Raw genomic sequence first — 14107 nt, forward strand, 5'->3', positions numbered from 1 at the left:
AATTGAAACCCATATTTTGTATTATGTTATGTTGCTACAAGATTGAAATCATCACTACAGAAGTTTTATGGTCGTCATCATGAACTCGTGGATCATTATGGTGTATCCATCTGCACCATGAAAACTGATTTATTCAACGGGTCATAGTTTTCCTTCCCTCGTTTTTCTACCCCGGACTTGACTTTTTATGAGCAACTCGGCGGGTGTTTCTAGAAAAGCAGAGGATGCTTACCCTACCGGTGCACCTGATCCATGCTCCCAGTTTTTAGTGGAGTCCGAGTTGCTTATTTGCTTTTGTTACTTTGTATCTATGATTTTAGTTACTTTATGTTCTTTGTTGTGCATGTCTGTCTTCCAAGTCTGGTCTTTGTCCTGGATTACATTCTTTTGATTACCGCTATAACCTTGGTTCCCTTGATTACTCATTACCATTTTGCCTGATTCTCACAAATACTTAAAATTAATTTGATTTCCGTTCAATTTACAAAATCAGTCAATGGAAACCCATCATCAAAAATGTCCCATTAAACAAATTGTTTTCTCTGAAAATAAACTGTGACGTGCGACCGGAAATTCTACCTATCATTTAATTTGCTAAAAAAATATTCGTTTGGTTTCAGATAGCTAATTGTGATAAACACAGTAAAATGTCACTACAGCTTGTTAAAATACGTCTGCCAGTACTTGAAATTGCCTTTCAGTATAATATTAGAGTAAGTTTTGCTTCATTTGCAAGTCAAATTTACTGCAGGTAGACAATTGACAGAATATGGACGCTGCAAACATTTTGTAAATCTAACCTACACATTCATTAATTTAGCACTTGCGTCCGTTTACGTATAAATGACCTGAATTTTCTGAAGAATTGTAAACATAATCGTATTGTGTACTTTTTATGGAGTAATATGAGAGCATTTTGTTTCGATAAAACAAACTAGATAGTGAAGAGAATTCCAGAATACAGCAACCGTATTACCTTTCGCGGTGTACCCATTTTCGCTATTTTCGTGATGTACAGATGGATAAAAAAAGTACTCGCTAAATTCATCTTTTTTCTTCGGCTCCTGCGTATGGAGTGTTCATATCACAACTCATACGTTATGCCAGAGCTTGCCGAAACTACGCAGACTTTTTGTATCGCGCTAGAACTCTAACAAATGGGCTTCTGGAACAGGGTTATGTTGCTACAAGATCGAAGTCATCACTACAGAAGTATCATGGTCGTCATCATGAACTCATGGATCGTTATGGTGTATCCATCAGCACCATGAAAACTGATTTATTCAACGGGTCATAGTTTTCCTTTCCTCGTTTGTCTACCCCGGACTTGACTTTTTATGAGCAACTCGGCGGGTGTTTCTAGAAAAGCAGAGGATGCTGAGCCTACCGGTGCACCTGGTCCATGCTCCCAGTTTTTAGTGGAGCCCGAGTTGCTCATTTACTTTTGTTACTTTGTATGTATGATTATAGTTACTTTATGTTCTTTGTTGTGTATGTCTGTTTTCCATGTCTGGTCTTTGTCCCTGGATTACATTCTTTTGATTACCGCTATAACGTTGGTTCCCTTGATTACTCTTACACTAAAAAACGTTAATATTATTGAAACCACTTGACAAAGAATACAGGGGACGGATCAAAGATTTTATGTTAGGAAGACGTTAATAAAAGTAAATGGCGAGCGAAGTGAGAAAAAAATTGTGAGGGAGTGTTTGTGAAAAATCAATATTTCATGCAAAAAAAAATGTACCAAAAAATGGCAGACCCGTCCTTAGATCCGCGCCTGGAGTGTTGCTAGTAACTTTTACACGGAACGTAGTCCCGGGAACCAGGATAGTCGAGACATCAGCCATAACGAAATCGTTCGTACAAATACAGTCGTACCTCATAGGCATTACCTAATTATATCATACTCTCAGTTTAATATTTTACTGATCGGTTAATATTGAACTGGTTTCATTTTAACATTTGTTGGTTTATAGAGTACGTGTAGGTGTCATCCAGTTGAACCGTCATTTTCATTATTTTTTTTTACAAATTCTGACTTTAAATGTAGATGTCTAGATAAATCAATTATATAGACATAGAGGTTTATAAAACATTTTGACATAATCCGATAACATCGACATTGAAATCGGTGATCTCCTGGAATGAAAACATATGCTTTCATGAATGTGTTGACCCATTTTAAAATTTTCTATGTGATGCCTTCTTGACGAGCGGTATCCAATTTCGAACAGTACCCACCAAAAGAACCATTTGTTGACAATGTCCTCTTTATTGCTTCCAAAAAAATGTTACAAAACTTCATCGCCTGGAAATGTCGCAACCTTTTGTGCCTCAGTCTGATATTCTTGTCGATGTTGTTCGTATTTCTCCCGCGGCTTATGTTGTATACGTCTGTCGATCTTCTCCTTCCCGCCATAAAGTTCGGGACAAAAGGATGTAGTAATATGATTTTATCTAATTAATTACCTGGATATAATTGGTAATAAAAACATAGTGTATACACCAATACACATTTTACTTATTGTTTTGTTGCCATCTCGGACATAATACCTTTATAATGGTTTTTACGACAATACAATGAAAACGGTAAGTAATAATTTTGAGGGAAAAAAAGACTTATAGAGAGTTTATAGTATGTTCATTCTGAGACAAAAGTAAAGATTAACTGCTGTATCTTTTATCTGATTTTGAACTGCGCTTGATTTATAACTAAATGCTTGATAAATAGATTCATTATATTTTGCATACTTCACGTGCGAATCGCATCTGAGCTGTTAATGTTGAAGGAAATGTGCCTATGAGAATTAGTTGGGCACCATACGTTTGCGGTAATCATTTTCTTGGAGATGAATGAATGCGCCATGAATTTTGATTTCATATATATAATTGGTGCCAATCTTTGCCGATCAAATGCGAAAATTTACCTGTAGCTATCTCTATAAGTTCCGGAAATATAATATTTCAGTTGATAAAAGGTGCTGACTGTTCCTTTTATAACAGTTAATTCATTTTGGAAAAATGAATACTAGATTAGTATTCCACCTTTAATATCCATCTGTAAATAGCAGCTTCTTAAAATGAACACTCAAAAGAAACTATGATGAATAACAGATCAATTGAATGCTTAGAAAGTGGACCAAAATTTTATCGTATTTGTCGCATTGATGCATTTTAAAATTATGCGTTGCGAGATACAAAAAATATACGATATTATGTTCATTTTATGCCTATCTTACCAAACAATGTCTTGAAAAATATGTACACTTGTACAATATATATGCATATGCCCGCAGACCCAACAAAACACAATTACGTTGTGATTAGCCATTGTCATGTAATTTCAGAATTCTTACATGCACGGACATTAACATGCATGAATTACAAAGTAAAAATATTAGTATTGACATCGGTATGAATTAAATCATGTCCTTATTCTAATTTCTTATTTTGCTTTTTGCTTGTATTTATCAATATTGTTCATTAAAGCGAATATACGACCGTGTTGTGACACGTGAACAAAATGGCTACATGAATTGAAATGAAGCATGTATCACGGCTAAACAAAACTCGAGAATAAATGCAAAAAATAAGGCACAACCTAAACATAAATCTACGCCAACACTGTAAAACAAAATTTTAAGAGTGCCAATGAAAGGCCCAGGCGGTGGGTGGTATATGGCAAATCAATGATCGCAAACTCGTGACTAAAAACGAATGTTCGTTTACTTTACTAAAATCGAAAGAAACGGGGAACAAACTACAAAAATATACAACAGCTGTATAAGCACAATTTAAAGAATGCCCACGGAAGGCCCAGGCTGTAGGTGGTACTTTGCAAATCAGAGATCGTAAATGGATGTTGGTTTTTAATTTAATTACTGAATTGGCACATGTAAGAATGAGTACAGAAAGCACAACCAACTTATAAATGAAGGGGAATAACTCATTGACCTCATAATTTACTGTTTCGTCAGGGAACTTTGAAAATATATTTTGAGTTATCCACTTCGGATAAATAAAACCTTGTTCTTTCTTACATCCTTACAGCGGAATAAAAAACATAATAATTTACTATGTGCTGTCCATGTCATAGGATCTACCAGAACAGCATACCTTGGACAGTACCTTATATAAACGCTATCATTAACACCGCGTTAAAATACATTAACACTTATATAAAGCACCGTGTTAAAGTGTTGTTCATTAAAAGTAGTTTACATGTTATTTATTTTATAAGCATGTTAATTTTTATGCAACACCTTTTTTCAATGCGTTAAAGGATTATATACTACTATCACCAGCGACTAATTCTGTTAAAATCGCTATCCATAATTTGATCCAATTTATACTTAGAGGACGGCCATTTGTATTTTACCACTGCTGACGCTATCTCATGGACATTTTCTCCGTTATTATGCCTCACTGTTTGTATAAAACGACTGCATGCAACACATTTGTACACAGACAAAAGTGCTACGTATGATAATTATATGATTCTCATGTGCGACACTTTTGGCTGTACAGTTTGTGTAATTGTTTTTTTTTCTTGTAGTCTCCCGTGGTATTCTGTACTTTAATTGTTTTTTTTTCTTGTAGTCTCCCGTGGTATTCTGTACTTTAATTGTTTTTTTTCTTGTAGTCTCCCGTGGTATTCTGTACTTTAATTGTTTTTTTTTCTTGTAGTCTCCCGTGGTATTCTGTACTTTAATTGTTTTTTTCTTGTAGTCTCCCGTGGTATTCTGTACTTTAATTGGTTTTTTTTCTTGTAGTCTCCCGTGGTATTCTGTACTTTAATTGTTTTTTTCTTGTAGTCTCCCGTGGTATTCTGTACTTTGTTTTTTTTTTCTTGTAGTCTCCCGTGGTATTCTGTACTTTAATTGTTTTTTTTTCTTGTAGTCTCCCGTGGTATTCTGTACTATAATTGTGTTTTTTTTTCTTGTAGTCTCCCGTGGTATTCTGTACTTTAATTGTTTTTTTTCTTGTAGTCTCCCGTGGTATTCTGTAATTTAATTGGTTTTTTTTCTTGTAGTCTCCCGTGGTATTCTGTACTTTAATTGTTTTTTCTTGTAGTCTCCCGTGGTATTCTGTACTTTGTTTTTTTTTCTTGTAGTCTCCCGTGGTATTCTGTACTTTAATTGTTTTTTTTTCTTGTAGTCTCCCGTGGTATTCTGTACTTTAATTGTGTTTTTTTTCTTGTAGTCTCCCGTGGTATTCTGTACTTTAATTGTGTTTTTTTTTCTTGTAGTCTCCCGTGGTATTCTGTACTTTAATTGTTTTTTTTCTTGTAGTCTCCCGTGGTATTCTGTACTATAATTGTGTTTTTTTTTCTTGTAGTCTCCCGTGGTATTCTGTACTTTAATTGTGTTTTTTTTTCTTGTAGTCTCCCGTGGTATTCTGTACTTTAATTGTTTTTTTTCTTGTAGTCTCCCGTGGTATTCTGTACTATAATTGTGTTTTTTTTCTTGTAGTCTCCCGTGGTATTCTGTACTTTAATTGTTTTTTTTTCTTGTAGTCTCCCGTGGTATTCTGTACTATAATTGTGTTTTTTTTTCTTGTAGTCTCCCGTGGTATTCTGTACTGTAATTGTGTTTTTTTTCTTGTAGTCTCCCGTGGTATTCTGTACTTTAATTGTTTTTTTTTCTTGTAGTCTCCCGTGGTATTCTGTACTTTGATTTGTTTGTTCTGGACGTTGATCTTGATTGAGTGTCAAACAGAACTTCGTGTTCCACTGATTATTGACAGAATAGGTAAATAAATTCATTAAAGAATATAATGAAAAAATTGCAAAGCACACATTTCACATGGTTTTAAATCCGTTTATACCATATCATACGACATCCCCAATGACCCATCCCCTGTACTGGAAGTAAATATCATTACACTTTAAACTGCATCATGTGCATGTACATCAATAAAATCAACTAAAGATTAAACGTGTTTAGTTTCACACAGAAAATATTCTTAAACTGATAGTTTCTTCAAATCCTTAAGTTTTGCTCAAATCTTCAATTTCTAGTGATTCGTTTGGTCAAAATTTGAGTTGATAAAGAAATATAGAGAATTCATAATGAAACCGGACACTCATGAATATGTAACTATTAAATAACTTTCCATATTGCCCAGTTCAAAGTTGAAATTCCTCATCCTAAACATCTTGAATACCCAATCATTACACAAACATCATTCCCCATTATCCCAATTCACCATATAATAGCACGTTGCCCTATTTACAAATTAGTCATTGTAAATATCTGATATGCATTGTGATCCACGCATAACAAAAGCCCACGGAATGTACTTATGCAGAAATAGTTACAGACCACGTTGCCATTTTGAGATAAAAATAATATAGATTGTATATGACATTGGCACTTAGCAAGAGTTATCGTTCTTGATTTGGTTTGATTTAAGTGGGATATGAATGTAAAGTTTAAAAAAAAAAGAAGAAGAAGAAGAAGAAAAAGATTTGAACACAAAAAAGATTATCGCTACGTAAAAATACATAGAGTAATCAATGGAACCAGGGTTATAGCGGTAATCAAAAGAATGCAATCCAGGGACAAAGACCAGATTTGGAAAACAGACATACACAGCAAAGAACACAATGGAACTAAAATCATACACACAAAGCAGCAAGTCCGGGGAAGACGAAAGAGGAAAGAAAAACTATGAAACCTTGAACAAATAAGTTTTCATGGCGCAGATGGATACACCGTAACAATACACGAGTTCATGATGACGACCATAAAACTTCTGTAGTGATGACTTCAATCTTGTAGCAACATAACCCTGTTCTAGAAGCCTATTTGTTATAATTTTAGCGCGATAAAAAATGTCTGCGTAGTTTCGGTAAGCCTTGGCATAACGTATGAGTTATGATATGAACACTCCATACGTAGGATGTTGCCACAGACGAAAGGAAAGTTGACAATTCTGAATGAAAAGTCATCACGTTTGTCGTAAAGTTTGGTCAATATAGCATATGCAGGTAGACCAAAAAGGCATCATTTGGGTTTTTTTTCTACGCGATGAATCACTTTTACCATATATAGGCAGTGTTTGAATTATATGTGAACTGGTACTTATCTACTATGCTAATGTCTTAACAACTAAAAACTATTTTTTTCCAATAAAAATTAATTCCTTTAAATGCATTCCCAAAATATATTCTTCATTCCAGCTTGTAATAAGGAACCATTCAGTGATCCTTCTTATTTCATCATACATCAAAACGGAGTGGCGATTCTAAGGAAATGTGAGGATGGGTACAGGTATTCTCCCTTATTCTGTAGATGTGTTCTACCAATGTTGTCCAGAATTCCAAGAATGGCCACTGAAGTCAATCAGGAGAGAATATTAGGTAGGATCGTATAAGAGTTATGCTTTAAATGCAAAGAACAAATTAAAACGCCCCAGTGTGGACAAGGACAAATCCAGGTCAAGTTTTTAATCCTTCATGACTACAAGAACTTATGCATGTACTTGTTCTAGACGACCGATTCCTTTAGTGACATTTTCCTTTGCAGAAGAAGGAGATTCCACCATCAGCTGCCACCCGACCTTCCGCTTCGTATTTGATAGCACAACAAACTCGGATGATAACAGTGTAGCCGCCTTTGTGTCAGATGCTGTCAGGTTTACTCATATGACCGGAGGAACTGGAAAAACATGCGCAACTTTCTATGGTAATGGGATAATAACAATATGGCGCATGAGTTACATAACGTTTGCAAAAAAGTTCAAATTCATCGTTCGTTTTAAATTATTTGATAAGTTTCCCTATGAGGATAAAGAATATAACTTATTTGGAGATGGTCCCTGTAGTGGGCGAGAGCCTCATTATGGAGTCACAGTAAACCCCGTGCAGAAATCCATTAACGGAACTTTTCTTTTGCAAAATGGCACAAAGAAAGAACTGAGACTGAAGAACGTCGTAAGTATTCTCGTCTTGTAGTACATGTATATATTGTTTGAATATATAATTTTGTAAAATCAGATAGATAAGTATCATCTGCAACAACAAAAACTAATTTTCACTCAATGTGTTTTTGTCTTGACTACGGTATATTCTATGCGATAGCAGTATCGAAGGTAAGAAGGAAGGGTCAGTGGACAAAACAATGCCGGCATTACAAAAAAGACAATAGACAATGTACAAGTTGAATACTACACATACAATAGCGAATAAAAAGAACACACATGCACCGAAAACATACAGCGCGAACTCCACTAAAAATCGGGAGCCTAGGTGCTCTTATGCTACAGTAGAATGAAAATAATACTTTTTTCTGATCGTGCTTCCAAGCCTGAAAAATTCGGACTCAGGAACTGACACTTTTTTTTCTATCATTGCAATGGTTTATTTTTTGCTTTTTTATGTTTTTGGGGTTAACCAATATATATAACAAAGCACTTGTAGAACTAACCAAAGCTTGACATACACGATGTAAAGGCAACAACCACCTTTTATTCTGTTATGACCGAAGTATAAGGTAACGACAACCGGCGAAGAACAACAGGAAATTTTACATGGAGTCGTTTTAATAATTTAATCATTGCAGGATTTTAGTAGCTGGGTGTTATTGTTTATAACTGGAGTAAACCGAGAATTGAGGATGTTCACTGGAATATTTCCAGATTTAATCAAGGACCAAGATTATATAGGAAGTAAGAATTGTATATGCTATCTATCCTTCGACTAGGTTCAATATTATGTACAATTACAGGTTGTCGAATAAACCATTGCTGTTTGTATAACACCGCTTCAATAGTTTCGTGATACGTCTACGTTCAACAGATGGCAAAAAATGATACACATCTTTCTCCTGCGTAAATTTTCTGATTTTTCGTTATAAAATACAACTGTAGGAAAAACAAAATTCATGAACATTGCCGGGAAATGTCAGTCACTAAAACTTGCTGCGAAAAGAAGACAGACTTGACCAGGAGATCATTGCGATCCGGCACTTTTTTAAATATTTGACATTTTCTGGCAATGTACATGTTTTGTACATTAAGTTTCGTCACATGATCATTGTACATGTAACTCTACTTGAAGGTCGCAAACTACAAATTGACATAAAACGGGTGAAATCTAGTATTATATTACATGTATATAAGTTTAACAGCTTAATAAAATTTAATAGTTTGATGGAAATGCAAAAACAAAAGCAAAACATGAACAAAATATTCATGTTCCGTGAAACAGAAGTTTATTGAGCATGACTATAGACTATATCACACACAATTATTAGTATAGCTGGACTAGTTAATATTGATTGGCATGACTACGTATAGTCGACCAGCTTCCCCATACACTCCTCGGGGACGCATTCTGGTAATTGGCATGACTACTTATAGTCGACCAGCTTCCCCATACACTCCTCGGGGACGCATTCTGGTAATTGGCATGACTACGTATAGTTGACCAGCTTCCCCATACACTCCTCGGGACGCATTCTGGTAATTGGCATGACTACGTATAGTCGACCAGCTTCCCCATACACTCCTCGGGGACGCATTCTGGTAATTGGCATGACTACGTATAGTTGACCAGCTTCCCCATACACTCCTCGGGACGCATTCTGGTAATTGGCATGACTACGTATAGTCGACCAGCTTCCCCATGCACTCCTCGGGGACGCATTCTGGTAATTGGCATGACTACGTATAGTCGACCAGCTTCCCCATACACTCCTCGGGACGCATTCTGGTAAGGTTACCAAAGTGTCAGGTTCGAATGGTACAGATTTATTTTTCAATATTCAAATTATATTTAGCAACAAACCTTTAAGGTTACGATGTAACGATTCTTTACTGCCAATAAAATATAAATTGTATCAGAATTTCACTACATAACAGTCAACAGTAGGACTCAATTTCTTGACATGGCGTTTGATGACAATTTTCAGCCAAAATAACTGCATTAGAAGTAAGCATGAACATTGTGTAAATATTTTGTTTTTGTTGTTGTTTTTTTTTTTTGTTTGTTTTTAGTTTCAACAGTCAAGTCGTCATCATGTTCCTTAGAGATAGGTAAAGATTCCCAGTATGCTACAGGTTTTGTAGGTTACGTTGACTTGGTAAGTGAATGGTCCATATGCAAGGAAACATACACAAAAATAACTGCAATAGATAATGAACAAAAAGTATATATGCAAAAACATTTCAATGCTGTTCGTTTTGCATTTAGTACTTTAATATCCTATGCAGAGGCTACATTCGCTGTAAATTTCAAAGCTTTACACCTCTGCAACACTCAGAGCTAATCCAAAATCCTCTATGCAAATTAGTACAATACAGCGGAAACAGTTTTGCATTTCACAGCGGATATGAAGTGGTTTATATGTATGCAGATGAGATTTGTACTGAATATAGTGCTTTTTACAAAGGAGTGATACGTAAAAAATCAGGAAGCAGTTAGAAGTCAGGAGAGGAGATTTGTAATGGGTATAGTGCTTTTCACAGCGGAGTAATACATTTCAAGTCAGGAAGCGGTTAAAAGTGCGGAGAAGATTGGTACTATTTGTACAAGTGTATCGTACATTGGTAGTTATTTACAGTTACATACATGTTAAGTTGGGTCTCATTGAACAGTTGATTTATTGCTAACTTTGTTCATTTTACATTCATATTCTGTTTGACATTTATATATTATTTCTTTCCAGATCGAATTTTACAACTGTTTTGAAAAATAGAGACGTCGAGATAAAATCCGCATGGATGGATTCAGTCTTAAAAAGGCTAACAAATGGAATTAAAATGACATTTGTACGTCTGTGCTCTGTCTTGTATGAAATCCATACGGTTTTATTATAAGCTATCAGTGTATGATTTGGAGCAATAAGCTTTATAAACTATAATGGTTTGTATCTCTCGGATGTGTATTGTAAAGTGTTCATTTGATATAACGGTTTGTGTCTCCTGGGTGTATATTGTAAAGTGTTCATTTGATTGTAAAAATAAAATGTAAAATAGTTTCGTTTCTAATATATTCAGGCGAAATAGCATAAAGATAGCGTTTTAGAGCATCATTTATGCCTCTCCTGGATGTATTTTATCTCAAAACAAAAAAACAAAAAAAATGGCAAAATTAAATGCAGGCAAAAGCCTTTTTGCCTAACGACAGCTACGCACCTGATATTACTACTTATTATAGTGTTGGTCGTGGTGGACACAACCAGAATACATGTAGTATGATTTTTTTCCAGTATGAGAAGTCAGACTAGCAGACTTTTTTTCTTTCTTTCTTTCTTTCCTCCTTTTTTAATTAGCCACGTACCTCCACAGTGTGATTGAATAGAGAGGCATTAGTGGATCCTATTGTACAGGGGTTTCTTATGCTTGAAACTTTGGTTGCATAAATATAGAAAGTCACTGAAAATCGCTCGAGCGGATCATCTCTTAGGCTAGTCAGCGCCCCTTTCCGAATTTCTTGATCCGCTGACGTAACTGAACTTCATGGGGAACACATTTAATAGGAAATCTGAAACAAAGAGGGAAAATTATTTTTATCAGATGTGGAAGTTGAAGCGTTTTAGAAAATAATGTAAATAAAAAGGTTAATATTTTTTAAAAAAAACTTGGGACTTTAAAAGAAATTATAGTAAATACATGTATATTTGCAGATTATAGCTGAAATTAGCATAATTTATCTGTTTGCTATAGAAGGATGAACAAACACATAAAATGTACATTGCACAACGATACAGTGTATTACAATGTCACATCTGTCTGTTGCCGAGGGGTACCAGCAAACATGTAAATATATGTACATATTTAATGGACATTCTGCTGACATAGAAATTATCTAAAAAATAACTGTTTGACACCATACATAGTAATGTACATGTATGAGAGACGAACTAATTGGTTCTTAATTATATCCAACTGCCTACTACAAAGCGTAAGGGGAACAATCAAATTGTATAATTGATCTTGAACTTTATCCAATAATACATATAATTCTTTGGCAGGCCAACCAATTGCCATTCATCGTAAACTATGTACTCTGCAAAAACAGAACTACATGTATCTATACAACTTGCATTTTATGTTTTATGAATTGCCAATATTCGTGGGTGTAGGTACACACGTCTCTATCTTTTTCTTCTTTCTCGGCCTTGAAAAAATAGTTTCTTCTTCCATTACACGTAAACAGTTACAAAAAAGAAAATTATGATGGCATGCAGACGATCGTTGTCCTGATCTTTCACTGTTACAAGTTTTATTGAATTAAAACGACCAACTATCCAGATTATCACTTAAAACATCTACTTTTCAACATATCCCTGTATCATATAATGGCATCAAGACACACTCTGATGCGATACATCCGTCGCTCGGTAAAGTTTCGCATTGCCATAATATGTTAATTAACAGCTATGAATGTTAGACCGGACGATTTTTCCCTTATCTAAATGGTATTTTTTTATTATTATTATTATAATTTGGTGATTTTACAATTTTGGCTTGTTTGTGAGGATTGGTTAAGTGTCCGATCCACTGCCGAACTAAATATGTGGCAGTTGGACATACTTGTAATTTCATTAAAAACACATTGATCATTTTCATAATTTGACATGGCTTGGTGTAAAAATAACGTATTTTTGCATGATATTAAATAAGCTTAAGAAACCTTCTTTTTGTTTATTAGAAAATTATTACAAAAAAAAACAGGGCATCTAATGGGGCATTAAATGAAACCTCGCCTCGTTACAAAATATTTTGGGGGTACAAACAACTTAAAATGACCATAATTTAAGTGTAAATAATCCAATCGAATTGGAATTCAAACTTGATCTGTATTGCAAGTATACGCTGTTTGAAAAAGTTCCTTTTATATCTTCTTAAAGAACTTATTTTTTTAAGCCGCGGTAGCGGACAGACGGAGGCACGTAACACCTCGCCACTTAGTGTGGCGGGATAAACATCCCGATTCCCGTTCGGAAAGAATATTAATAGAATCGTGATGGACTTTACTTACTGTAACCCGGGTTCTGTAAGCATGGAAGTATAATATATATTTGGACAGGAACTACTGCGATACAGTGTTGCGGCAGCGCCACGCAGTGACGGATTATTACACTATCAGATTGTTGTAGTTCTTGTGAAGATTATATTGAAAGTAAACAGTTATCTTTCTGTACATGATACGTCACACGCTCATTACGCCACTCCGTTGTTTCGTCACATCCCACGATAATTAGCAAATAATCAGCCGAATTATAATTTACCCTAGGGAATGAATGAAACGCACTTACTCAGCTTATCGCGGTAATTAAATCCGCATGCTCACAGTCATATGTAAACAAGATTATTATTTGAAAGCCGTGGAGCATCCGGTATAGATTAAACAAAATGTAAGCCGAAAGACTTTTAAGAATCGTTATAATAATAAATAAAATTATTACATTTTACACTTTTTTTATGACTACACGTATAACGTTTGTATTGTAATCAACACTGTTTTAATTTTTTTGATATTTTAATAAGTAACGGGGTGAAAATTTCAATTGAAAATGACGTATTCTTCTAAATGTGAACTTCATATATTTAGTGCATTTGTTTCAAAACGGTGGTATTCATATTAAGGTCTGCCAAAGAGCTTTCAAAACTAACATAAAATAATAATGATAAAAGACAAAAGCAAAACAATGGTAAGACCAAAATGAAACCAAAATTAAGTTAATAAAGACAATTTCGTGGTTAATCAATATAAAATAAAAACATAAAATTTTGAAGTATAGCGGAACAAATTTTCCGTAAGGGATACACCGCTCTATAATTTACGGCCCCTCCTTGTCAACGTCTCACCTCGCTGGATCACGATCTCACCTCTTTATTATTGTTCTGATATTTATTCATTAATCAATTCATTTTAAATATAAATATCGCCCTTCCGGTTGTCTTTGCCGTCGAGTCAAAAATAATACCAACAACACTTAATTCGTTTATTTTTATTCATGATATTTTTTGGGGTAAAAGTTTAAAATCGGGAGTTTTATAACTTTCTCTGTTAATTAAAGAGTAATAACAAAACTACTGAACTGACAGACATAAATCCAGGCTATATTCAAAAGAAGAAAGGTTCGTATAACAA

General features: G+C 34.6%; 1 protein-coding gene across 1 annotated transcript; it reads left to right on the forward strand.

The window, feature by feature from the left end:
* Positions 1 to 647: 647 nt before the first annotated feature.
* LOC148620573 (uncharacterized) lies at positions 648 to 11124 on the forward strand. The gene is made up of 7 exons (XM_088573859.1): positions 648 to 713; positions 5654 to 5753; positions 7187 to 7366; positions 7533 to 7939; positions 8568 to 8673; positions 10003 to 10088; positions 10674 to 11124. The coding sequence occupies exons 1-7, from the start codon at positions 648 to 650 to the stop codon at positions 10701 to 10703; spliced, it is 975 nt and encodes a 324-aa protein (XP_088429985.1). The 3' UTR covers positions 10704 to 11124.
* Positions 11125 to 14107: the final 2983 nt, after the last annotated feature.

Source organism: Perna viridis, chromosome 3, assembly GCF_037379345.1.
Source record: "Perna viridis isolate PV_CMFRI_1.1 ecotype Kerala chromosome 3, ASM3737934v1, whole genome shotgun sequence".
In the NCBI taxonomy this organism is placed as follows: domain Eukaryota; kingdom Metazoa; phylum Mollusca; class Bivalvia; order Mytilida; family Mytilidae; genus Perna; species Perna viridis.

What these genes read in the sequence shown, in the direction of transcription:
- LOC148620573 (XM_088573859.1), top strand. Translation starts at nt 648, where the DNA reads ATGTCACTACAGCTTGTTAAAATACGTCTGCCAGTACTTGAAATTGCC. An exon ending in CCTTTCAGTATAATATTAGA is followed by an intron (nt 714 to 5,653) that starts GTAAGTTTTGCT and finishes TTTTTCTTGTAG; the next exon opens with TCTCCCGTGGTATTCTGTAC. An exon ending in GGACCAAGATTATATAGGAA is followed by an intron (nt 8,674 to 10,002) that starts GTAAGAATTGTA and finishes GTTTGTTTTTAG; the next exon opens with TTTCAACAGTCAAGTCGTCA.